Here is a 27,327-nt window from a genome sequence, read left to right as displayed (position 1 = left end):
TTTTTTTTCTTGAAGTTGTAGTACATCTGTCTACTTGTACACTTGTTTGTTCCCAATCATACTGTATCCCTGTTGGATTTTCCATTTCTGCCAGCTTCAGCAGTGTTGCTCTTTAAAGTTGCAGGTGAAAGGGGGGGAAGAAAAATTGGCAAGAAGACATATTTGCCTTGGGCAAAGATCATCTTTGGTCGTAAAAAATAAAACAACAACACACACAAGCTCAGATACACAGATCCTTGCGCCGTTGGACCCGCGATTCGCAAATGAGATCCCCAGATAAAGAAACTTTTGAGGAATGACATTAGATAAAAAAAATCCTGACAAACCTTTTCCAGATCCAAAACACGATCCTGTAAGAAAAGGGAGAAAATAAAATGTAATGGCAACTACCAGAAGCAAAAAAAACAATTCCTTTGTGTGTGTCTTTCTGTGTAAGTTAGGGGAAGGCCTGATTTCTTATCATACACAAGCCGACACTCAAAAGAAGAACCATTCTCACAGCTCATCCAGATCCAGGCTGATGTTGCTCGGCTAAGTGCTGCTGCGTCCCTTATCGGCCGCTGAAACACTCACCTTCTTCCACCCCTGCTGGCACGCTCTGTGTTATTCCAGTGATGCTGGGACACCGTGTAACAAGTCGACCCCCGGTTATCCTTTAACCCCTACATTCTTACACCCATAAATACCTTAATCAAATCTAGACAAGGTTGAAAGGCATTGATTAATTACACAACAGCTTTCCCTCGGTCTCGGATGGGACGTGGTTTGGAGGGGAGGAGGCTTAGCAGGCCCTTAAGTGGATGTGAGTGGGCATTAAACGTCGCCGTTTAGAAGTGAGTAAAGGGAGGCCGGTCCACTCGAAAATAGGTCCATTGGAGGCCTGCCAAGTAGAATCTGCTGTGTGGAAAGATGGAGTCAAGGCCTCCAGTGGCTTTTCAACTCAGAGGTCCTTGTGTCTGCAGTAATTAGCTCCTTGTCCATACAAAGTAGAGCGGATTGAGTCGGACTCGGAGGTGTGGAAGCAGACATTTACTCAGTGAATCCAAACATCAAAGCCAAGGAAAACCACACGCACACTATCACGAAACGTTTCATTGTGGATATTAACTCAGAAAGTAAAGCAGTTGTTATCGAGAAAAATATTCATCTTAACTAGATTTTTGTCGTGCAATTTAGCTCGCTCTTATAAAATACAGATACTTTATAAAAAGGAAAAAAGGGAGTTTTTACAAGTTTACCTGTATTTAAAAGGATGGAAATAACTACATTTCCATGTCACTGTTTTAAATCTTTTATCATTATCTTAAGTCATTTTAAGACATTCTAAAAATAAGAATTATTAACTTGACCTAAATAAAATATACCCATAAATACTAAAACCATCAGATGGAGGGAATCTTTATGACAGTAAAAAAAAAAAAAATCTAATAAATTTATCTTGGCCATTACAGCGTGAAAAATAAATGTTATAAAATACAAATAAAATAATGTATTGATTGATAGTGAAAAACTTGGTCATACATGACAAAAATAATGAAATATAGAATGTGAATTTCTTAAAGAATGTATTGGACTACATAATTCTTTATGCAACATCTACTAGAATTAATCATAGAACAGCTTAGAGACATTAAATTGATGAATGTGAAAATGTAATTTAAAAATTCATAATTCATATAAACCTAATTTTCATTATAAGAAATCTGAAGGATTCTTTGAAAGAATACACTTGTTATTATTAAATAAAGCATTACTTCACAATTGGGAACATTTATTATGCACTTAATAACCTCTGAATATATTATCCCACTAACTCCCTGAAGAGGGAAGAGGGTGGGGGGTTGGAGTCTATCCCAGCTGCCTAAGGCAAGACATCGGTACCATATACGTTTTATCCGATACCGCTGTAAAAGCGGTATTTAAAAAAAAAGTAAAATAATGGATGAGATATTTGTTAAAAAAAAAGAAATTATTTCCAGAGCAGTGAACTTCTGTCACCATAATGTTGGGGCTAAATGTGGGCTTGAGACAGTGCTATGAATCACTGTCATGAATATTTATTTTAAATTCATGTTGAATTTTAAGATGAAAAATTTAAGGGCAAATTACACTGAAAATGACTGAAAAGAGCAATTGCTTCTCATCTGTAGTATTCATACTGACTTGTCACACTATGCAAGACAGGTTTCCTTACTATTCTATATTTCCACAAAAAAAAGGCTCTATACTAAAACACAATCATTCCCCATTATTTATGTAACAACTTTGTTTAAACGATATATATATATGGTACAGTATCACTCACCTGAAGGCTCCTCATTTCTTGATCTTTTCTTCGAATCCTCTCCAACAGTCCTGGTATGACAGCAAGTTTAACATTGATTATTACCTTCATTGCAACTAGGGATGTGTATTAGCAAGACTCTGGCGACACGATAGATCGATAGATAGAACTTTAGCGATATAGGAACAACAATACAACATATTGTGATGTATTGCAATACTTTAGAAACAAAGATATATTTGTAGTTTTGTTCAGGTACTGTTGCAGATTAATTTTTTTGAAACCGAAATGTGTCCAAACATCAACTTTAACCCTTGTGTTATATCATGGTCAAGGAGAACGAACTCCCTGGCTTCCAGAAATACATATGCAGTGATGGAGGTCATTCACCTTGACCCAGAGACAACACGAGGTTTAAAAGCTGCTGGATTCTATGGTTTCCTCTCATTCTCAGTCATCATTCCATTCTTCAACAACAACATCATGACTGCTGCCATCTAGCCGCAAGTTGATTGATTCTAATTGAACTATAAATAATCAGATCTTCTTAAACCTATAAAAGTGCAAACATAAAATAATTAAAAACGCTTACTTAAGATCTGTGTAGACCGATTCCTCTCCGCACTGAACCTACTTCAGATTGTGTTTCAATGGCCAATTTATGATGAATTAATCGTCTTTAAAAGAGCTCCCATAAACACTCTTCACACTCAAAGAGTTCTTCCTAATTTACACAGAAGAAAGTCGTGTCCGATTGACAGTACAGAACATTTCAGAGATAATACACTATCACTTGACATTGATGTTGAAACAAATATAAAACTAGCCTGAAAAGTATGGCGAGAACACTGAAAAGAAAGAAAGAGTGAAAACATGATGAGACAGGATTTGTGCTGACTGCTGGAATTGATCACTAATCCTCCTAGATAATCTCTTAAGTAGGTTTTATATAAATTGGTTTTGAAAATTTGCATTTTAATAAAGTCAAAACGCAATAAGCAAAAACAACATAAGTCAACAGGACACCAAAATAAACTGCGCTGTTAAACAGTGTGTAGATCATGTTTAGCATGTGAGCGTGTTTTGCTGAGAGAGGTTGGCGCTCTTCAAATCGTTAACTAGCAGCAGCATTTATTCTTTCCACACAATTAAGTTCCTCTTTCCTTTTTCCATTAAAGACCCATTTGACTGAAATTCTCTCGTCTCCAGGTCACTTGGCTTTTAAAGTATGTTTTCCTATGCCACGAAAAAATGAATCAACATAAATTAGCATTTAAAGTGATTGCTTTTATGAACTATATTTAATTTACATTCTAGACATTTCATTTAATATTGAACTAAACCACTTTTGAATTTGACTTTTGAATTTATATCACACATCAGGCAGGTAATAACCCTCAAGTCAAACTCGAGGTCGAATCCAGAGTAAACCTTTTAATTCCTAGCCATTTAAGAATTTGGCCCCTTGTTTGGCTGAGTTTGAGACCCCTTGCTTTAAGGTAATGGCTCCAATAACATTTTAAGACCCTCGAGTGAAACAGTGAATAGCCCGAGTTAAAGTTCTCTTTAACCCCACTAGACACAAAAGAACTTGGAGCATATTTCAAAGAAGATCCATTTGAATTTTTTATCGGGTACCTTTCTTTTCAGCGCTCAAAGAATCCAGAAGCTTCTCCTGCTGTTCCAAGCGCTGCAGGTGGGAAGACTTGTCTGTGTCTTGGCTCTGTTTTAAGGCTCTCAGCTGATCCCTGGTCTGCCGATGCTGCCTCATCAGACGCTGCTCACCACGATCCCGCTCCCGAACCTCTTCGCACAGCCAGTGTAGCTTGGACTGGTAAAACCAAAACACATACAGATGCCTGTTACAACTGGCAACAATTGGGAAACACTCTTAAATATTTAAGATCCCCTTTGGCAAAGTAGACTAAGTTCTCGTCTTGGCTTTCTTGTGAAAAATCCATTCATACTTCTTCAGAAAAACAAAGCATTTTCAGTGGGCAGGGCTTATGCCCTTTTTCTAATGTGAATATTTCAACTAAAACAGAGTTTTGTACAAACACATACTGATGAGTACTATAGAGGTCCAAGATCTATTTAAGACATACTTACATCAACACGTTGCCCTTTAATTGAATCTGTTTACAGATTAATGAGAACCTAAATGCTCGAATAAAAGTCATTTTTTTCCCTTTTCGCTTGGGCACATTTTTTAAATTGCATCGTTATCTCTCTTCAAGCTTGTGTTGACTTGGACCTCTTAACAAAGACACTGATCATGATGCCTTCTTAAATGTTTGCACACACAGATCTTTTTTTGCAAAAGGAAACAAGGGCAAAACACAAATTAATTAGGTGATATAGCGGAGCAGAAATTGCAAAACTAAAAATAAAAACAATCTTTGAACCAGTTATATAAACTTATGAGGTAAAAGCTCTGCAATCAGTTCAACAGCATTCATCACCACCACTAAAGTCAATATGCAAATGCTTGATAGTACATTCTTGTTCTGTTCTGATTACAACGGTTTGATTGACACCCTCTTAAGATTTCATGTACATGTATTTCAGACGAAAGTTTAATGAATTAAGCTCATCCAAAACAAGGTCCACAATTTCAATCCATTGTTGATAAATACAAATCTAATGAATTCTGTTGTCATGTCAGGATTGCTTTCATTATTATGTAATATGCAAGTATTATTAGATTATACAGGAAAATAACTTAAGAATAACATGATATACAATAGAAACATAGAACTGATAAAAATGTAATAAACAACTGAAGAAGTATTCGATCCTAAAGGTGTAACTTGAAAACTTCTCTTTCCTTCTTCCCTTTCTTTCTCCGGACACTGTTCGTTCTTTTCAAACTCAAAGTTACCTCTGCAACATTGAAAGTCTACTATTCTCTTGTCATTTTAAGCAGTTTAATGCAGTATGAACAAAAATGGTTGGATGACTATGTTGGACCAGCACTTTGTTAAATTACATTTTAAATGTCATAATTGTCATCAAATTAGGTTGTTTGTTGTGGAAGTCAAAATCCTGATTTAACCATGATTCTAAATGTTAAACACTTGTAATGTCTACCTCTTACTGAATACATATTTGATTAAAAACTGTAAAAATGCCACCAATTATCCCAATGTAAACAATTAGTATTTCATTTGTAACTCTCCTTGTGAAAACCCCGAAATCATTATTCCCAGAGAAAAACTTGGAAAGATGACACTCCATATTTATAAAATGTCAGTGGAGCACACACTTGGGAATTGACAGAACGTGTCAGACAGCAAGTCTTTACTCAATATTCCACAATCATGAACATTTCTGCATGCAGGGATTGTACCTTTGTCTCAGCAAACCAGCGATGTGGATCTTTTTCTAATCCGGGTTTCTGCAAGATTGCCTGAGAGGAGACAACAGATGAATTTTAAAATATGCATGTTTCTTTAGCCCTTGCCACAAAGTATGTGATTAAATATCTGCCAATGTACTAAAATAAAACCTCAACATGCAGTCAAGGAGGAACAAGAGGGCAAAAGGTAATATATACAGTAGGCGTTTGAAAACGCAGATGGACAAGACCGGAATGACAATGAGACGAACTTAAACGCAGCTTGTGGTCGTGTTTTTGTCAGACGGCAACAAAGTACACACTCTTAACCAACACCTACGCACAGAGGTGTCATAAAAATGAGCAGAGGGAGTATGCTCCACCATTCTCAGACAAGCTTGTCAGCATCAGATACACAACTAGACTACCTGGCAGCTGCTAATGACAGCTGACAAAAATACTCTCTAGACAAAAACAAGCGAATAAACACAACTAGACAGTCAAAATAAATCAGCCTTTCGCATTGTTGCTAATGGAAATAAAGTGAGTGTTAATTGTTCATCCTTTTATTTAGAGAATGTAAGTGTTGAAACAATACACAACTTCAGTATGAATTCAAAGTTATCTTTAAGTTATCTTGGTTCAAAAACACATCAACAAAAGTCCAAACCCTTTTCTTCAGTCTCTCCCCTGATTTCACGACTGCAGACCTGTGCAGCAACTAATCTAGACTCTTTAAATCAGATAGAGATTTGCAGAAAGGTGGAACAAAGGGCAGTTGATACACATCACTATCCAATTATGTGAGTAGATTCAAATTGATTTTTTTTTTTGTCTCTACCGTCAGGATCAGTTATAGGACTTGAGTAGCATAACGTCCATCATATTCAGCTCAATTTCCTGAGGAGATACAAGTTCATGTTGGTCGAGAATGTTCAAAAACCTTCACCTAAATTAGGCAACTTCAAGTTCTATAGCAAACTATTTTACCAGGACATAAATAAACATGGTATTTCCTCACAGGAATTGCTGCTGCCTCTCATCCAACCCAAGATATAACCCCCGAGTTTTTGCTCCTTCTTTCAGATGCGACTCACGTACTGGATTTTGTACAGAGCCATCTAAAAAATATGTGAAATAAGGATGTCTACCCTCAATAAATATATGTAATCCACACAGAAGTCCTTGGACTCTGGTAGCCCCTTGCCGAAGAAGGAAACTTTGTCACTATGTCAGCAAACTTTTTCCAGGAAGTCACTCAGAACAAGATCCAAGCCCAACACATTACCCCAAACTACTTCCTTGACAGATCTGAGCGTAGCATTAGAATACAGCTATGTGAAGGTCTCACTCTGTGCGAGTGAAAAAAAAAAAACCAAGTGGGAGGATAAAAATGCCTCCATGCATCTCCTGAACTCTCTTTACTTTACCATCAAAGGCCGCTCCACTTGGTGGCTGACTCAAAAAGGAGGTGGAAATGTTAAAAAACCAAACATGTAGACTGTGAGTTGAAAGGGATGTCTGTGGGGTAAGGGAATAACAAAATCCACTATTTTCTCTTCAGCAGTGATATTGTATCAAAGTATCTGCTACAACAGATTTAACAGTGTGACAGTTTTCTTTCGTTTTTAATGCACAGGTAATGCACACGTTTCGCTTGTGTTGCTTTACCCCCCCTCGAAGAAAACCTGAGAATTACAAGAACCAACATGAAAGTCACCCGTTTTCATGTGGAGGGAGATTATTGAGGATTTACTTGTGAAGTAAAAGATAAACTTAAGGAAGCTCAAAATATATTTTAGATTTACATTTTAAACACAAGTGTAAGTGATGCTATTTGGATAAGCAGTTACCCTTTCTTCAGACTCTCCTGGGCCAGCAACACAGCTTTTTCTCATGGTTGATTAAAAGACAATAAAGATTGACAACATCGGAATGAGCCTAATATAAAACTACCAAATATATAATATTTTATATAAATGTTGAAGTAATTCATCATAGCTTTTGCACAAGCTTGTTTTTGTTCATAATTTATTGTATATGCAGATTTAACTATATAAACATGCATTTATCTTGAAAAGGTAATTCTGTTGAAATATGTGAGTGAAGATGAAAATACTGATGATAAGGTTTTTCATTCAACTGTATACTGTATATTTTATGCACAGCATTACAGCAATTCGTTTTTTTCTTTAAAAATGTAGTTGGTATGTCTTATATTCTAGAAGTCATTGTACTTCTGTGTGCGCGCATTTAATGGGTTGCAAAAAGAGTACAAAGACAAAGTTTGAGCAAATGAAATAGCCAAACTTTATATATCCCTTGTTTTTAGTGTGTAGAGAGATAATGAGGTGGAAGCTACTCTTTTGTCTGCAAAGTCTAAAATAAAACATCTAACAAATAGCAGCAACCCATGCATTTTAGATTAGATATGATTAGATTTACTTTATTATCATAACATATTATATCCTGAACACTTTATGATGATAACATCTTTGATCTTGCTTTCTAAATTTGTCTCAAGACCTTTTGGAAATGTTTAGGGTCAGAAATAACAAGTGAAGGGTAACGAGAAAAATCTTGAGGTAATGGAAAGCAATTATATATTCTCACAGCTAATGTTTACCTCATTGGTCAGAGAAATAAAGTTTCACTTTCCCTTGACGTGACAATACGAGTCTCTGTCTGATGTACCTTGCTGCTGTGTTGGTGGACAAGATTGGTAAGTATATGAACAGTTAAGAGGCGACTGCTTTCATTAGTCTCCAGTTGTACAAGAATTATTATGTTCTGAAGAGTATAACACAAACCCTTTTACTTTGACAGGAATAATGCAGTTATTGTCAGTGTTATGATAATTGGATATTTATCTGTTCAATCACTGCAGTCTAAAACTGCATGGCTATCATGGGCATAGAAACTATTTGTGTTTTACTGTTTCTGATATTGAACAAGCTCAGCCTAAAATCAAATAGCTAAATGCTTTGACCTTTTAGTTTTAGCCTTTCTAGCAATTGTTAAGTTTAATTCTAAAAATTAAAAAAACAATTAAAAATGAAAAATAACGAAATGATGACTATGGATTTAAAAAGGCATAAACCATTTTTTTTTACTTTAGATATAGCAGCTAAAATAGAAGTTTGAAGGAGATCAGCAAAAAAAGGTCTGGGTTTACTTACTTTGTAAATGTATGAAATCGGAAGACCTTTCTATTTTCTTAAATCAGAGTTGAAGACAATACAAGTTTAAAACACATGCATACCTTTATTTTGTCTTCACCGTTTTTCGCCAGGCTACGGCAGACTGCGTCCAGCTCGTCGCCAACAGAGGTAAGAATCGATTCTTGTTCCGTCTCAATGCGTGATATTTTCTCTTCCAAGCCAACCAGCTCCGATTTAGTCACTTGACTGTGCTCATCAGACTTGATCTGTGAATGATAGGATGGGAAGTGAATTATTCCTAAACATTTTCCAAGTCTCTTTTTTTATTACACTTGCACAGCTTGTATTCGATTATAAAAAGCATTACAAAAACCTTTGACTGCATTGATATAGAGCTAAATATTTAATCAAATCGGCGCTGTAAATTTCTCATAATTTCTCTAGTTAAACACAAGTTTTGGATTTTCCAGGCTGAAATTAGTAGTTTTGTGCAAGCCAGAGACATCTTCAAATCCGGTAATATATATTGTCTCGTTATGAATGTGTATTGTTGTTAATATAATTAGAATTATGTTTTATTGTTTAATAATGTAAAATTATTATTTATATTTATTATGTGTACTAACTAATTATGTGATATTTATTATTATCAATATTATTTAATTTATTCATTAATTTCCTTTACTGCTGAATCCCATGGGGGGATGGGGGGGACCGGAATTTTAGGGGGAAGGAAACTTATCAAAGTTCCAATGTGTCCATTAAAAAAAACTTTGAACCATATATATAACATACTAGGTAAGGTTAGTAAGGATGATTCACAGAATTTCAACTATTTTTGTAAAATATAAGGGGGACGAAATAAGACAGATAACCCGCATGGAAATTGAAACCAATTTTTGATGGTATTAAATCCATATTTATAAATAATAAATAATAATAAATAAAGATGATGATTTTTAATTTACTAAAATTGACGACCATTTTCTTCCTTGTCAGGGAATCTACTTCCGTTTCTGTTCTTAAACTTATAGCTTAAACATGTTCTTATAGTCTTCGTTGATAAATGTGTCGCTGCGTACAGATGCAACGAGGTGACCCCACTTCTGTCAATGGGCAAAAAAAAAAATCATACAGAAAAAAGAATCAAAATTGCAACATTTTGTAATTGTGTAAAGCACTGGAGAATGTTTCACCCAAAAAATGACACACGTCACTCGAAAGACACAAATGCACATTGAAAGCTAAAACATCTACCACATTGACCGAATCCTGTCCTTATCAGTTTTTTGTTTTTTTGGGGTGATGAGTTGCATGTTTGTCGGAAATGTCAAATGACAGGAGAGTATCATCAGCAGTGAACCGATGATGAGAACGTAATCAAATTCGTTTGAAAAAAAGTCCTACTTTTTCACCAAGTTCCTCTTTGAGAAGCTTGTACTTCTGCTGGATAAGTGAATGCGATTCTTCTTTTGTTCTCAGCTGGAGTGTTAACCTGGAACACTCGCCCTTGCTCCTGTCCAGCTTGATGCGCAACAGGTCACACATTTCCTTGTCAGCTGCTGCATCTGTCTGGAGGAGAGAGACACAGTTAGAATGATTTGACGAATACACGGCGGGAGATCATTTTGAGGTTGCTAAAAACACATTAATTAATAGCTAAATGGTAATCCATGTTTGTGGACTATACATCTTCACCCGAACTACCATTTTAAATAGATCACCAAATGCTTTAATTATGTGGTAGTGATTTAATTTTTAGAATCTAGTAAGTGTCACGCTCAGTTTAAAAATGTCAGGTTGTGTGCTCTAAAAACAACTATATTAATTCATGAAGCTTCATTAACCCATCAATAATATATTGTCAGTTTACGGTACATAAAATGAATGCAGTTTGTTTTAAATTGATAAAAAGAATTGGAAATGATAAGAATTAATAATTGCTTGATAAATGTGTAGAAATGTTCAATATTCCAACCAAAAAGGGTAGAAAGGGATCCAGGCCAATGAGACGGAAAGAAGCCGAGATAAAGAAGAAGGCTGATAAATGTGTGGCTATTTAAAGCCAGGCAAGTGTGTAAAAGTGGGCAATATTAGCTTTGCCAGGAGAAGATTGGGTGGACATCTTGGGGACATCTGCAGCACCCACAGGCAAGTAGTTTAATCATTCTAGTAAATGCCCTTGTCCTCAGTGCACTCCGAAATGATACTATTACAAAGAGCCGTTTCAGATAATAATGGTATTCAGCACTGCTAATGGGCTAAACTTCACCATATCACGAAGGACCACGGCCCTGAAGATACAATCAGTACGGGGAATCGAGGGGAGGAAAAACCATCATTGCTGATGTAGAAGAAACTAAAGGAATTTGGGTCGAGAACTAGGGAAGTGAATCAAGTGCAGTCTATCTCCAGTCCTGTGGGTTGTCAGGTCTGATATCATGGTTCTTAAATATTCATGCTTGCAGCCCTGGTACTGGCGTGATGATCCTCAGAGAATGTGAAACAATAAGGAGTTCTGATATCCTTGCCTCACACACACTCAATCAGTACAAACTCTGAGCCAATGAGGTAAACTTTTTTAGTAGATGTTACCAAATCAGAGTATTTGGAATTGAAACAAGCATTTGAATCGACCTCAAGCTGCATAAAACCGGGGAATTTAGAGAGAAAGACCCTTAGAGACATCAAGCATGGCTTAGAATACCTGATGTTTTTACTAAAATTATACCTTAACACACTTTAGATGTGCCTGGATTTCATCCCGCTCCTTACTGCAGTGTCTGAGTTTCTCCTCAACCTCATAATCCTTCTTTCTCTGGCTCTCTTTAGCCGTCGCCTTCATGTTGTCCATTTCCTTGATGTGAACCTCCTTCTGCAGCTGGAGCTGTGCTGCTAGAGTACCACGCTCTTCCTGTGCAACCGTCAGCTTCGCCTGCAGTTCCATTGTGCCTTCCTGTAGCCTCTTGGATTTTCTTTCCTCCTCTGCCAACTGTTGAACGAGCTGCGTGTGCGCCGAGGTCATGCGCTTCAATTCCAGTTGGAGTTGGGTCTGAATATTTTTGTCTTTTTGAGAGTTTTGCGCTTGTGTGTCGAGACGCAGTTCAAGCCTTTGGTTCTCTTCTCTTAGTCTGTCATGGATGTCTGTGAGACGCAGATTCTCTTCCTGAAGAGCAGTGGAGGTTGCTTTGACCTAGACAGGTAAAAATGCTTCATTTAAAAGAAATCAACATTTAAATATGAATCGTAGTTTCTGAGACATTGCAAACAAGTGAAGTAAACCATCATCAATCCATAGTTTCTTGTTTAAAAGGGCTATAAAGGTCAGCATCAATAAACCTCCATCTGAATCAACCTGCTTTTCAGCATGTTTCATCCACTCTGGGAAAAACTGTCAAGTACTTCCCATCTTTGATAAGTGAAGAAGCTTTTTCGACCTTGGTTTACTTTTGAATTGAACCATGAGTGAAACTGGATTATTCTACTGAAATAAATTGTTGCGGTGGAACGATGATGTTTCATGAAACATCTTATAATGTTTGGTTTTATATATATATATATATATATATATATATATATATATATATATGTATGTGAACATTATCTCAACACAATTTTAAAACGTTGCTCAATCTAGAGCATTGAGCTCTGAAAATGTCAGCACTTTATTGTTAAACCTCATTAGCGTTTTAAACTCGATGATAGGTCAAAACCCTTTTGGTTGTGACCGGATTTTTAATAAATGGTAAAAAGTAAAACGGCCCCTATATTATCTTACATATATGAATGACTGTTGTATGCAACATGTAATCACAAACACAAGCACCTCATGGACACATGACTCCTTAAAATAGAAACCCCAGCTTGCCACATGAAGATCAATTTCACCAATCAATTAAAGGTCAAAAATGAAAATGAATTATTAAAAAAAAAAAAAATGGAAATTCTATTTTTGACCCACACCTCTCGGATTTCCTGCTCCAATGACAACTGGTGCTGGCAGGTCTTTGACAGCTCCACGTCCTTGCGATGAAGCTCTTCCTCGCGCTGGGCCGAGCGACCGAGGATTTCAGCGAGTTCCCTGCGGGCCGATTCGGCCTGCTGGCTCAGCGCCTTCAACTGGGCCTGCGAGATCTCTTTCTCCTTTGCTGCCTGGAGGGAGAAGAGGGAGAGAGGTGTACGAAAATGAATAATGACAAACGAGGATGAGGAGGTGGAGGAGGATGGTAAAAGAGGAGCTCTGACAATAATGATACGAGCAGGAAAAAGCAGTGACATGAGAGACGTGAAGCAAACATATGCAGCAGCAGCTTTGGCACTGATAGGGGAAAAACCAGCACTCAGCTCCCTGATAAGGGACAATAGTCCAGCCTGTTCAAGGAAGATTGCTTCTAATACTCAGCTTTGACTGGAATTTGCAAAGACTTTGCTGTAGCGCAGAACCTAATCATTTAATTGAGCACTTGATTCTCAATCCTTATTCATTAAGGGGGCAGAAATGATTTAGTAATTAATTCCGGTCACGTCGAGAATGCCAGGTGGGAGTCAGTCTGTCTGTCTCTCGGTTAAGCTGCTGACTGCAAGTTTGGAGGTGACTCCGTTCAAATGGAATGGAAATCATTGGGAGGTGACTTTCAAGCTAATAAGCTACTAATTATTCCGTAAACACATGACATCGCTCCTCCTGTGAAGGAACTAAACTATTTGAATACATTTGCTTATATAATTCAATTGACAGTGGGAGCTTCAATCTGCAATCTCCTTAGATGGGAAACACAGCAACTTAATATAGGTACAGTATCGAACATTTTAGAGGGTGGCATGTAAAGTAATCCGACATAGTGTTAACCTCTGAAGCAATTACATTTCACAAACAACCACTTGGACCTCCTTGAATCACTACAGCAGGGGTGGGCAATTACATTTTCCAAGGGGCTCCATTATATGCTGTGATTTAAGGAAAACATAAAGGAAAACAGCGTGTATTGCAAAAATATATAATCATTACAGTTCGTTTGATCATATTTAACTAAAATACAGTATACTACAAACTACAGTAGTGGTGGGTTGATGAGGCCTCATGTTAGAGCATGTTGCATTGTTGGAGCTGAATCTTGATTCAGTGTCATCATTTTAAAAGGCCACTAGATGGCACTCTCTGTTAAAAATGATGCTGATGCTGCATCGTGAGTCCTCAATAACCCATCATGACTACAAACACAATTACAAAAGGTCATTCTATAATAAAAATACACGTATATTTAGTTTGAACATAGTGGTTGGCTAGTAGCCGAATGAGTTCCGGGTCACAGCCTACTCCCATCAGTGTGTGGTTGTGTGTGTAAAGGGATAAAAGGGTCTGTAAAAAAAAAGTTGCTTTGAAGAAAAGTGTCTGCTATATGCATACATTTAAATGTTGATATTATATAAATGTATTTAAATATTCATCACAAAACACAAATACTCAAACATTGTGATCAGTTTCTTAATTATACTCTGACCTGATAAGGGCTACGTTGATACAGTTAAAGTGATATGTGTGTAACTCCTTTCATCATGAGAATTCATTACAAAGTTGATTTGAGTTATTAAGATTACCAAAAACAGCTTGAAATGAAATTCATTACTTTAGAAAAGTCCCCTTGTCCTGTTGCTAGAGCGAGATTTTAATTAGTATAATCCATTAAAAGAAGATGTGGAACAGAGAAACAAAACCATTTTGTAACTGCATCTTGGAGAACAATGTGAAGAAAAGACATTGAACTACTTTACCAGAGGTTGTGTAAGACAGACTGAGTTTAATATTTTGTTTTTGAGTAGATTTGATTCAACCTGATGTCTCTGCGTTTTCTAGTTGAAAAAAACACTTTCACAAAAAATAACACAGGGTTAACACAATTTACAGCACTCAAATATATTTTCATTGAGAAGGAAAACGGGAATAGAAAATGTAAAGTAACTGAAGGCTTCAGAAACTAAATTATGTGATGTTAGTTTCCATATGTATATGATTAAATAATTTTAATATTAAAGAAATTGACGGTGGAATATGTAACTTGAACATCATTAAGTGATTACTGTTTTAAAAATGTTCTCCCACATATATTGTTTTTATTTGGGTATTTTATTCTTGTGAATCAAGCACCAGAGTTTATCAATCCAACTACAAGTTGAGTTAGAAATCCATATTTGTGCTCAGTCTGTATTGACCGCATTATTTTTGAAATTGTGGAATAGAGGAGAGCACAGACAGTTGTTGATAATAACGCTGCCAGCTGGCTAACTGCAAGGTAGTCAGCATCAGCAGAAGCACTAGCTGGATCATTTGAGACAAACCCACCATGGGCCTCAGCTGCCAAATGATGTCTTGTCTGTGAGCCATACTAAGATTTAGCACTGTCATATTTTGCTGGATTTTGTTGATTCTGTGAAAATGAGTTGGAGACTGGCTGCATCTACAATCTTGGAAGGAAAAGAAACTGAAACTAAGAAATATTAACACAAGGCAACATTCTAGATAGCATTCGTTACACACATTCTATAAAAACTGTGCCTTATTAGTTAATGTTATTTTTAATCCCAATGTACAGTAATTAGAAGATATAGAACTGTTCATTCATTAAAAACCAAAAAGTGTATTATATATAAACAAGTTTTCACACTTTTTATAACAGGATGAGTCATAGAAAGACACAGCTGGTTTAAACAATACAATATATTGACAAAATGCGAAAATTATAATCGTTCAAAGACTCATCAATGTAAAATCCATTCACAAAATATATACATTTGAGAAAGGTAGGCATTTTTCGATGGGCATATAATATGCAATATAAGTAAGTAATTAAGTAATTTTTATTTATATAGCGCTTTTCCAGACCAGGGTCACAAAGCGCTTAAACAATCAAAACAATATTCAATAAAGTATATACTTTAAAGGTCAAGATAACACTGATAACACAACAGGAGTTCCAGAAAATCAGGGAAAGCCTGAGTATTAATATAAGTAAGTATTAATGGCCCTTTAACAGTTTATATATCCAAAATAAATAGCAAATGATGAAATGCCACTCACAGAGATTAACTTGTGTCATAGTCTTGGCGCTAACAAGAACAGCCTTTAAATAATGCATTAGGAATCCTAAAAATCATTGCAGCATACCTCGGAGTGTGTCTCAGGCCTGACCTGCTTCTGTTAAGTTTCATGAATCCAGCATGTTCCATTCCATCCAGATTAAATTTTATGAGAATCACCTCTCAACTTTTAATGCCTGTTAAATATTTTACGTCTAAGGGCCAGTGAGATAACCCTGACAACTTCTTTGCACGATGTCTTATAATCTTCAGGAAACTTTCTGAGGAGAAGAGGATGTCTATTTTGAGCTTATGTTCAATATAAGAAAAGTCCACTCAACCAAGTGAGACGGTGTTCAGACCATCTTGGGACTTGTACTATATGTATCTGGATCTATTATGTGTAATACGCTGTTGTGTGCATTTAAGATTGTTCGGTTGGGTCTAGTGTCGAACAAAATTGTGAACTTTGTGTTAATTAAAAGTGATTCAACGTTTTTTTAACGGTGTTTTTTTTTTTTAATTCACTGGACAAACTTTACTTTACGAGCCAATCCATATTGTGGAACCCATGGAAAACGGGGTCCCACTTTTCATCCAAGTCATCTGAAGGATTTGCATTAACCTATTCTATTCTATTCTCCACACGGCAAAATAACTGCTTTTAGTGCGAAACCAGGGTAAATGTTCCCTGCTACCGTTTTAAAAAAGATCATTACAATTGTTGGTCAATTTCAAATAAATACATTCTTAGTGTATTTAGCAGCTTAAAACATTCAGGCTTTCAGACTCATCTTAAATATTAAAAGTGTGAACTTGTTATCAAGCTGGCTGCTACCATATACATCTATAGCACATGGCAAATGGTAAATGCCGTAGCGCAACAACCGCCCACATTATTATTTTCTCGTCAGTCAACAATCATAGATACAGCAGTTTGCAAGTACCACTCACTGCAGGCATGAAGGATAAACTAACAGGTCTCTCAGTCGCACCACGGCGCAGCTGTGCTTTAATGTCTCCAGATTAGGTCTGAAAATGTAAATTTTGTTTGCAGTCTGGAGCGTCTTAAATGCATATATTCTGTCGTGATCATTGACTTTTCATAGTGTCTTGATTCTTGTATTGCTCATTCACTACCAATATGTCCAACCACCAAAGCAAATTGTGTTACTGCTTCTCTCCTCTACAATGTGACATTGATATTTAAAGGGGAAAAAAAGCCTTAGCTTACATTCAAGGCCCCCCCAGCCTGGGATTGAGCCTGCTCCCTCCACTCATCAAACTCCTTCTGCAGTCTCTTGCACTTTGCCCTCCATCGGCGAATAGCCTCTTGGGCCCTGGTCTTCAATTCATCTCTGCTACTGGTGCTCTGCTGCAGCAAAGCCTCCTTCTCTCTCCTCTCGTCCTCCACTCGGCACTGAAAATAGATTTTCCTTTCAATGATAAAAAGAAAACAGGTACTTGCCGGTTCATAATAATGTAATCTTTTTCAATGATTGTTTCCAAAGAAGTGACAGATCGTCAAAAAGGAATCAATGAAATATGTATGATGTGTATGAGTCACAGCATTCTGTAACAAAGAAGAAAAAATATGTAATTTTATTGATACAGACACGCAATACAAATGTATACTTTAACCCTTTAAAGATGTTCTTGTCACCAAAAAAAGATGAATTTGAGTGAACGCCAGAATATCACATCACACACGTCACAATGACAAAATGTGAAACAGGAGGAAACATTTCTTATGTGGGTACCTGTTTTTATACCTTGTTCTATTTTACCCCTTTTCCTTTCAAATAAAAGCACACTCTGTGTCACCATTGTTCTGATGGTGAGAATATTTTTACACGGCGTGTTTTGTTCAATCTCTTTTTGGCTTATTTTGATGCAGACATGTATCATAACTATTTACCAGGGGCCTCATTTGCTAAGAGTGCCACACGCACTCTTAGCAAATGAGGCCCCTTTTTTGCCAGACAAAAAAATTTCAAAGTTCATAATATCCAGAATGAAAAGAGTTGTTAACTTCCTAACAGTTTTGAAGGTGATATCAAGACGTTTCAAACAAGCCCCTTATCCTCTCTGTTTATAAAGTATTAGTGTTAATAACCCCATGTGTAAAATATAAACATTTACACTGAAACACGTCTGCACTCATTTCTAACAGTGTGTGATCCATGTCGGAAATGTTTACGAATGTAAACTCGTAATCCAGTTGAAATTCATGTTTTTATTTTTATTTTTCTGATTGCACAGAGAAGAATCACCGGTTCCTGTTCATTTAAATATGATTCACAGATTCTCAAATAATTTCGAAGAAAATATGGAGTCATTACTGATGCTGAGGCTTGACAGGAAGCTGATGAAGAGGAAATATGTGACTAGGAAGGATGCCCAAAATAGGCTGTGGCGTATACCCGCAGAAGAAGTCGACGCAGTTTTGTTAAACTCTAGCAGTGCCTTTTAAACGGTGGTTTGCCATGCAATTACAAACACCTTGGAAAGCCATTGAGTTTGTTTTTTTTAAAAAGGTGTGCGTCTGCTCAACTGAGAATTGTGACAATAAAATTTCAAATTAAAATAACTAATTTTCTTCAAAAAGCCTGTGAATTGAGCATAGTAAGGGACCTTTTAAATGTGTTTTTATGTCTTGATTGGAGCCTGAATTTTACTACAAATGTAAAAATCAATCCAAAACAATCCAAACAAAAAGATCACCTGAATGTCTTTTAACTGTTCCAGCATCCGCAGCTGCTGCTGCTCTGTCCGTGCCAGGTTTGATGACAGTTCCTGGGGAGCACAGAAGCGGTGTGAGCGAGTGTTAATGCGTTTATTTATGGAGAAAAAAAAAGAGCAGCGTTTCAAAGTGAAGGTGGAGAATAGTTGAAGCCAACAACAATGGAGAAAGAAGAGCAAAGGGTTTGAGAAGAAAGAGAAGAACAAAGGAAGAGATAAAAAAATGTGAGGATGAACTATAAAATGCAGTAGCTTACAAGGGGATTATCTAACAGTACCAACTATGTTTCTTTACTGTGGGGTTTATTCCAGCATCCATTTTATCACTAACACGTATTCATTATGATGAAGTGGACCTTGAAGGCATTTCCTGGTAACGCGAAGTTTTCAAGCATATTTGATGTTTGGTCTTAAATGTTCTTGTGTTGCTTGTGTTGATATTTTCCTGCTTTAACTGAATTTCTGCAGAGCAGTTATCAAACGTGTAAAACATGGATAAAAATTCTGACTTTAAACTTAGCTTTATTTCTCTTCAATTTTACGGCCCTTCCCTGTGAATTCAACATCGTTTTCAGTTTCGCGGAAGACATCACCACGTTAATATATCATGACCCGTCCTGCTGCACAAACCTCCACTTGCAAACTCAACTTGACCCTTTCCATCTCTTTGCGCTCCAGAGCTCTTTTCAAATCTTCAACTTCACCTTGGACTGAGGCCTTGCAGAGCTGAACTCTCAACTCTGCCACATCTTTTTCCAGCTCAGAATAATCTGCATTTGAGAAAAATAAAAGAAAAAAACACAATGACATCTGTTAATTTTAAACAGCCACATTAAGCAGTCCATAAACCAGAAAATCATCTTCAGAAACTCCTGTGACATCATCTAAAGTAACGACTTTTTCATGATCACCCTTTAACCTGCCACACATTAAACATATTATATAATTTAACCAGATTAAAATTAAGGCATTGTATTAATGTGATAACCTAATATTCTTTAATTAAAAGTATTTATGAAAAAGGAAATAAATATATTATAGAGTAGTGAAATTATAACACACATACGTTTCAATCATTCAAGTAAATGTAGGTCAGTATATGAAGATGAAAAAAACATTACAAATATTTATAACTTTAACTTTGTGCAGAAAACAGAATCATTTTAATCGTTAATCTATCAATGATACCTGGTCGGGATCCATTTCTGCCTTTATCCCGGTCAGCGTCATTGCCTTGTATCTTAGCGGGCAGCCGCAAAGACTCAACTGGGACACTCTCCACTTCGGTTTTCTCCCTTCTTGCCTGCAGCACCTCATTCCGCATTTCATGTACCTTAAAAAAAAACCACCATCAATATATTCAAAGCATAGACCAGAATTGTACATCACCCCATGGTGCTCAGTCTCAAACCTGTAAAACAAGAGACTCTCTGCTGTCTTCCGAGTGCTCCAACAATCTCTGCACTCTTTCCAGCTGCTGTTCCATCTAAAGGAAAAGTTTCAGCTTCAAAGATGTTTGTTTAAACTTGGACAAGACTTTTAAAAATGAGCAGAGCCCTGTTTTTTTTTTTTACCTTGGATTTTTCTCTTTCTTCTCTCTGCAGCCTTGATGTCGTGGCTTCCTCTTTTTTATGAACTTTGCGCTTCCCTGAAGTCTGTGAAACATATCATCCCATGAGACAGTGATTGAGATCACATCTATAAGGCCAACATTTAATCATATATATTACACAATGATATGTATAGGGCATTAAACATCTACTTGGGTGAACAAATTAACGACGGGTTTTAACAAGATCTGGTCTGAATTTCTAGTTGAACAGGCCTTTATTGGTGTAGAATTTTTAAATCTTAATGTCAGACTTAAAAGAAAGTTGATGTTCTTATTTGTGATTAAGACATTCCACTTGTGTTCCCCCTTTAATTGACAATCCCTCAGTCCAATTAGGGTGTCATGCTTAAGTCTCAAAATGACGTCTGAGTGTGTGTGTGTGTGTGTGTGCCGTCATTAGAGCAGTGATCACAGTTATCTTCAACTCTGCTGATTCCATCTGGACATAATGTAGCATAATGATTTATAAAGTGGCCTGCGACTAAATGAAGGACATTTTAAGAGGCTAAAATCACTCTGAGCGAGACACTGTCAATATTCTAACAGATGCTCATAGTAACATCCACCCAATCATCTATTTGATTCACATCACAGACGGCGTATAGCTGGAGGATAACTGTGCCCTCTGCTCTCACGCCTCGTCTGCTTTGCTCTGCATAGAAGCCATTGTTTTCCTCTTGAGTTCATCTCTCATGTTTATCAACCCTTAATTTTTGGACAAATGCATCATTTGCCACCACCAGGACTCTGCTGGTGCCCCATTAAGGCACTAAAGAAGGCAGAAATGCAAATGAAATGGAAGCTATGATCATTAGACAACTTGGGATGAAGATTCTTTTCCATCAAGCTCTGAAGAGGAAAAAACGGCACCACAGCACCACACAGCGGCCATTTAAGGCACTGCGTGTTATGACATAAGAATAGCAGTATTTCAGAAATTAAAACATAAATTATTAAAATAATTGCTCTGCATTAGAGACTGTGTGGGCGGTGAACACAGCCAGTACAACAAAGGACAGAAGAGCATTAGAGATTTAAACGGTTGCCAGGTCACAACAAAATGAAAAGTCACTGTGAAATCAGAGGCTCACGTATAAAATGTGTAGCATGAATATTTAAACTATACTATGAGACATTCAAATATATTATAAACGGCAAGTTTTACCATGGCGCAAATATCTTCTAAGGACACATTCTATGTTCATTAGATGGTGTGGCAGCAAAGTGAAGGATGCAAGACTGATAAGAAAAACACCTGCAGTTCCTCCGTAGAGGCGCTCGGAGAAGTCGTCTGCCACTGTCTGTCTGTGCTCCTCTCCAGCTCTTGTAGCCGGCGTTCTACTTGAGTTGACACCTGCAAACAGCGAGAGAGTCAATGTCTCATGCGGGAGGCATTATAGATGCAGGAAGCATATATTACACAAATTTAATTACAAAACTCAGTATTCGAAGATGGTTTTTTAACCAATAAGGAATCGAGCACTGGTGCTGGTCTGATGAAGCTACATGAAGCAGTGTCATGTTGTTTAGAGGTCAGTAGGTGGTGCCATCCCTTTAAAATGATCAATACAAGGAAAATAGTGCAAAGACTGCCATCTAGTGGACTCTGAAAATAATGACACTGCTTCATGAAACTTCATTAGACCATCACTAGCGAGAATGTTTGCCTTAAAGAGACAGAAAGAAGGTAAAATATAGCAGCTGTGAATGTCATTCGACTGTACCAACACACACGTACTAATTATTCAAATATCATCAGGACACACAGGACTCTTGATACTTTCATTTTAATTACGCGAGGGAAGACAAAAAGCACAACTCACTGAACCCTGGTGAGGCGATGCCATGAACCCTGTGAGGTCCTCCATCGCTCGCCTGGTGTCAATTTCTGACCTGTGAGAGTAATGATTTGGGCTTTCATAAAAGATTCTGACTGACAGACATGAATAATGCAAGAGGAACAACACATCTTCAAATGTTAAAGTACACAGGTGAACTAACTTCAGCAAAGGTCTCTTAATAAAATTTAAATGTCAGAATGTAATTATCGCAATCGTGATTTTGACCTCAACATTTTTTTTTATAAAAACGAATGGACAAAGAAAAGGTGGTTTCATTATACAACTAACTTTTGTGTAGAAATTAGAAGTACAATTGCTTACACACTAGTACGGTGTATTCTTTCAAGGGGGGTTAGAAAATATCCATACAGCGTCAATCATTTTTAGATTATACTGTATCCATTTTCAAAAGCACTATCTACTTCTTTTTAATATTTAAAAAAAAATTCAAAATCATATTTTTATGAGAATTCCATGCCAGTTATAATTAAATAAATGTGGAAAATAAAACAATTAAATTGTTTTATTTTTCATTTAACATGAAAATAATCACAGCATTTGTTCATGTGTTGCAGTTAGACTTCCCGCTGCTAGATGGCAGCAGTCAACACGCCCAAGTACAATGAAGTCCCACAAAATTTGGTGACGACTGAGGATGAGAGGATACAGTATTGTTTGAGTAAAGTACCTTGACATTAATACAAATATGTTCTTGTTCCCACTAGACCCCTTATTTCAATAAAGTGTATCCATCTATCTATTTATTATATTAAATTTAAGCATCTTATTTAGGATTTTTATTCCAACAGTAATGTGGCTTCATTTATTCATTCATTCATTGTTCCATTTCAATACCTGTTCCTCCTGAGGATTTCTCGGTCCAGATCGACTGCAAGTCTCTTCTGGTCACATTGCAGATTCCTCAGGGATCTGTGCAGTGTGTGAATCTGTGTCGCAGCCACAGGAAGGGAAGGAATCTCATCATACTACATTACATTGGAAGACAGGACTAACTGAGAATGCTTAGTAAATATCACTGGCATCTTCACTTACTTCCTCTTCTGGCAGGTTTTGTTGGAAGCGAACCCCAGTGGAGTGGGACCGTCTTCTCCTTCCCGGACTTTTGGTGTCTCTCAGTGGTGAGGTTGGCAAGAAACATCTGTCACCTGAAGGATCCACATATCCGACGCCTGAAAAACATTTTTTTTAAATGGAACAAACTCAAATTACACAAGGTGCCGAAATATTCTAGTGGTCAAAGTCGCAGGTTGAAGTGTATATTCATCAAACTGTCACCACTGTATAATTGTTGAGTTTCATAATCTCGGTTCTTTGTCTTATCTTTAACAATTGAATCATTATAGGCCACCATATAAACAGGAACATAAATTGATTTTGAGATTACCATCTGGGGGCCACATAAAATGACTTGGCCCCTTGAATTTGGCCCTTACGTGACTTGGGAAAAACATGTTTTTTCTCTTGTTATTTCTGTTGGTGGTTAGTTTGAAGTACCTGGTCCTGAGCCACTGTCTAGGTCGCTGTTGTGGAGAGAGGAGGGTGAGGCAGAGTGGGCACCGTTGGGTCGACTCAGCCGCTGTGAATGCAACTGAATGATGGACTCCTTCAGGTCGTCTCGAAGCTTGTCGGCCACAAATTGAAAATATAAAGTCAGTACTGGGATATCTAATATGCACATCTACTAAAAGGTGAAATTGATAGCTCTGTGGAAACAACACAAACATTACACAATCACTTTTTAAGACTTTTTAAGACCATAATAAATATTATTTAAGACTCATTTCACATACAGTCAGTACATAGAGGCAAGTACAACACATTATTGACACAACATAGTGGTGAAGTGGCAGTGATCTGGTGAAAATAAACCAATGGCTGTTTTCTACGACAGTGTGTCTGTACTGGTGCAAGAACACAAGCTGGTTGTGTTTGATAAACTAACTTTGTTTTTGTATACAAGTTATAGCAGCTTCAAAATATTTCACAGTGAGACTGAAAGTGACAATTTCCCTTTTAAATAAAAGTAGAGTTATTTTACTATTTGAAGAGATTTAAAAATAGTATTAGAGTGTTTTTTAATATAAAAAATGAGTTTTTTAACTGATAATATTGTCTCTCATTTTTTGTATCCATTCAATTTGTTTAGACTTTAGCATTTAAAAAAAAACATTCAATGAGTTCAATGGATTTCCAGCTCGCCCAAAAGAAATGGCTGCCTTGGTGCTTGGTTCTTTTTTTTCTATTGCTTATTTTGTGTGTTATTTTATTATTTTATTCTGGACTGAAAACACAAAAAAACATGTGTTATGTTTACACTGGCTATAAAATATTCTGATTCAGCATTAGGGAAATTTTGAATAAAGCTAAATTCTTAAAATATAGCATAGAGAGCAAATATTATTTTAATATCTTAAATGATGGTTGTAAAAACTTAAGTCTCACCATTGCCATGGCCTGTGCCTTATGATCGGTGTGATCCCTGTACTGGCCCAGCATCTGGTCCACCTTGGACAAATCTCGACTGGTGTCCTGCAAAGACAGTGTAACATCATGGTCAATGCAGTTACACGAGAACCGAGCTCTGCGACACATCTGCAGATACTTGTCACAACAAGAGGGAGTTTACCTGTAACGTGCTAACCAAGGTGTTCATCTTCACCGATATGTCAGTCACTGGGCCATCGCCGTCAGCCCTGTCGGCTCGCACACCATCTTTGTGATTTCGGTGGGTCTCACGACTGTATGACTTGTGGTCCCTCCCTCCGTAAGACTCGGACTCACTTGATGTGTCCATGGTCCAGGCCAGGTCGGATTGACTGGAGAGGTCCAAAAAGTGACTGATGATGAAGGTAATTTAGTTATTGTTGAAAAGAAAAAATCAAAGAGAAACCTTTGTCTTTGTTTTTCCACACAAAGTGATGCAGATACGCCCTTTTTTTGTTGCATTTCAGGCTTTCTTGTATCACTTTATGTAGCTAATCAGTACTGTTGAAATGACGCCTTCAGACACAACAAAAACGTTTACAGTTTTCTATGACTCACCTGCGACGAATTCTCTCTCTTCCACCCCCACTTTTCATCTTTTGCATCTTCTTCGCCTCTTATAAGATAAACTTCTGATCTACCCATCGAAATCTTCAAACGCTGAAAAAACAAAGAAGCAAACGATTAATGGTCATCAATAGTACTGTTAAATAATAATAATAGAGACAAATCTGTGGACATTATATAGTATGCAGAACAAAGTAATAGGTAACCCTAAATATATTTAGTTTTCTTTAAATCTATTATTATCTATCTAGTTATTATTAGTAATGATAGGTCGACGAGGTTTTATAATAGAGTTCCTCATTTTCATGTGATGTCAAGAATAGTGTGTAACACATTCAGGCAAAAGTATTATATATATATATATCGATATTTTTAGACTAATACTAATGTTAAAGGGCCTGGATTTGGAACCTGAATACTTTGATACCGAGGTCTGAATTGAAACAGCATCAGTAGCTTTTTTTTTGTTTATCGATATCTACTCTCCTCATCTCTTAGTATCAGCAAACATAATAAAGTACCTTCTTTTGTTTCATTTGCTCAGGAAGTATGCACATAAACGTATTTTTTCAAAACGTACATGATAAAAGTATTTTAATGCATTTAGAAATAAATGTTCACGAAGAAAAAGCTGTCAATTTGTCCAAGTTCGCGTATATTTACTTCAGCTCGAATTTCATTAAGATAGACATGCGTCCTCGCTGTTAGGAGGATATATATTGAAAACATAATTGATAAAAGTACATAAAAAGAAGGACTCACCGTCAACATGTTCTTGAAAAATCACTTTTGGACATTGTTGCTGCTCCTCTTAGCAACAAGTGCCGTCCAACTAGTCGGTGGCTACTAGCTAGTTAGCTCTCGAACTCAAAACATTGAATGAAAAAATATAAAACCAGTACATGTGCAGACTTAACGTGTTCATTTAAAAATAGACGTTGTTTGTTGTTTTTATTCAGCAGAGTCTTCAAACACCTTGTGTTGTTTCTTCACCACAGAAACTTGAACGAGCCGCGTCGGTGCAGGAAAACACAGGAATTAAAACTTTCGCCACTGCATGCTGGGAGACGTAGTCTTACGAAGTATATTCTGCGTGACACTTGAGGGTTAGCGAACTACATTGTCCAGTTATGTACTTTTGCGCCAGTGTTGCCGCTACTAAACGAGTTCGAAAGAATGAAAAGAAAGAAAGTATAACGAAGGACAGAATAAAGCAAGATAAAAAAAAATCATATGGCGTGATTCGTGTATTTAACTCTCTTAAAACTCTGTACTGTGATGCACCTCTGCTGTATACTATTATATTTATTATTGTTTTTATAATTATTTAAAATATATTGTATGTTTAATTCGTTTCTGTAAACTTTCTGATGGGAAAAGAAATATCAATAAATCATTTGTTTTTGTTTTTGTTTTTTAAATTAAAAATAATTTTCGTTACTCACTACTAAAGAACGCTGGATCAAAAGCAAAACAAATGTCAATGATAACTAAAAATAAAAGTATACAAAGACGAATTGTTAATGGATTTTTTTTTATGTTTGGTCATACTATAGTAGGTTATAGACGCACATATGATGTTAAAACTATTTAAAACATTTTAAATAATGTGTTTTTGTTGTTTAAAGAAATAGTAGAGGAAGCAGATGTATGATAAATTGTAATGATATCAGAATCAGAAAACTTTTATATCCAGTGTTGTAAACACAACATAGGATTTGTTTGTGGGGGCAGTACTGAATAAAAAAAAGAAACAAAATAACACACAAAATAAGCAATAGAAAAACAGAATCAAGCACCAAGACAGCCAATATGAAATCAATATATATTTTTTAAATTTTGCATTTTGGAATAAGACTGGATTGGTGGAAATAAGCAGTGCAATTAAACAAGATAGCAAGAATATATAGTTTAAAAATATATATTATTTAAAGTCACCACAACAGTACTTATTTATTTGTCATACTATCTTTAGGTGATTGACGATCAGTCGTCAGACAAAAGGCGTTGGAAAAGTCCACCCTCTCCTCAAAGTCAGAGACCACCTCTAAACCCACCAGTGAGCCGCGAGCCACAGCATTCCCACTTTCCCAAACCCCTTAGAAAACACTTGAGGCCACAACAGTGAGCACATGAGTCTCCTCCTCGGCGGCCCCCACTTCACCTGAGGACCGAACCACCTCCACTGACACACACACAGACCT

General features: G+C 36.7%; 1 protein-coding gene across 2 annotated transcripts in view; it reads right to left on the bottom strand.

Moving 5' to 3' along the window:
• cep128 (centrosomal protein 128) overlaps nucleotides 1-26,129 on the bottom strand; it is a 31,204-nt gene extending 5,075 nt beyond the window's left edge. The window contains exons 1-23 of one of the 2 annotated variants that reach the window (XM_087806281.1): nucleotides 25,886-26,129; nucleotides 25,115-25,216; nucleotides 24,699-24,909; nucleotides 24,515-24,601; nucleotides 23,567-23,693; nucleotides 23,105-23,241; nucleotides 22,907-22,998; nucleotides 22,034-22,103; nucleotides 21,466-21,564; nucleotides 20,173-20,253; nucleotides 20,010-20,084; nucleotides 19,787-19,931; nucleotides 19,229-19,368; nucleotides 18,581-18,652; nucleotides 17,091-17,276; nucleotides 12,746-12,934; nucleotides 11,514-11,975; nucleotides 10,190-10,354; nucleotides 8,884-9,048; nucleotides 5,634-5,693; nucleotides 3,923-4,115; nucleotides 2,306-2,355; nucleotides 327-350 (exon numbers count right to left, since the gene is read on the bottom strand). In XM_087806281.1, coding sequence (XP_087662407.1) covers nucleotides 327-350; nucleotides 2,306-2,355; nucleotides 3,923-4,115; nucleotides 5,634-5,693; nucleotides 8,884-9,048; nucleotides 10,190-10,354; nucleotides 11,514-11,975; nucleotides 12,746-12,934; nucleotides 17,091-17,276; nucleotides 18,581-18,652; nucleotides 19,229-19,368; nucleotides 19,787-19,931; nucleotides 20,010-20,084; nucleotides 20,173-20,253; nucleotides 21,466-21,564; nucleotides 22,034-22,103; nucleotides 22,907-22,998; nucleotides 23,105-23,241; nucleotides 23,567-23,693; nucleotides 24,515-24,601; nucleotides 24,699-24,909; nucleotides 25,115-25,161 — 2,877 coding nt within the window. In that variant the 5' untranslated portion in view covers nucleotides 25,162-25,216; nucleotides 25,886-26,129. The remainder of the gene's footprint in view (nucleotides 1-326; nucleotides 351-2,305; nucleotides 2,356-3,922; nucleotides 4,116-5,633; nucleotides 5,694-8,883; nucleotides 9,049-10,189; nucleotides 10,355-11,513; nucleotides 11,976-12,745; nucleotides 12,935-17,090; nucleotides 17,277-18,580; nucleotides 18,653-19,228; nucleotides 19,369-19,786; nucleotides 19,932-20,009; nucleotides 20,085-20,172; nucleotides 20,254-21,465; nucleotides 21,565-22,033; nucleotides 22,104-22,906; nucleotides 22,999-23,104; nucleotides 23,242-23,566; nucleotides 23,694-24,514; nucleotides 24,602-24,698; nucleotides 24,910-25,114; nucleotides 25,217-25,885) is intronic. The other variant, XM_087806282.1, reaches the window with a different exon arrangement.
• Nucleotides 26,130-27,327: the final 1,198 nt, after the last annotated feature.

Source organism: Callionymus lyra, chromosome 13 (genome assembly GCF_982586985.1).
Source record: "Callionymus lyra chromosome 13, fCalLyr1.hap1.1, whole genome shotgun sequence".
In the NCBI taxonomy this organism is placed as follows: domain Eukaryota; kingdom Metazoa; phylum Chordata; class Actinopteri; order Syngnathiformes; family Callionymidae; genus Callionymus; species Callionymus lyra.
Note: the sequence above shows the minus strand (reverse complement) of the source record. Positions and strands in the feature narration are given on the sequence as shown.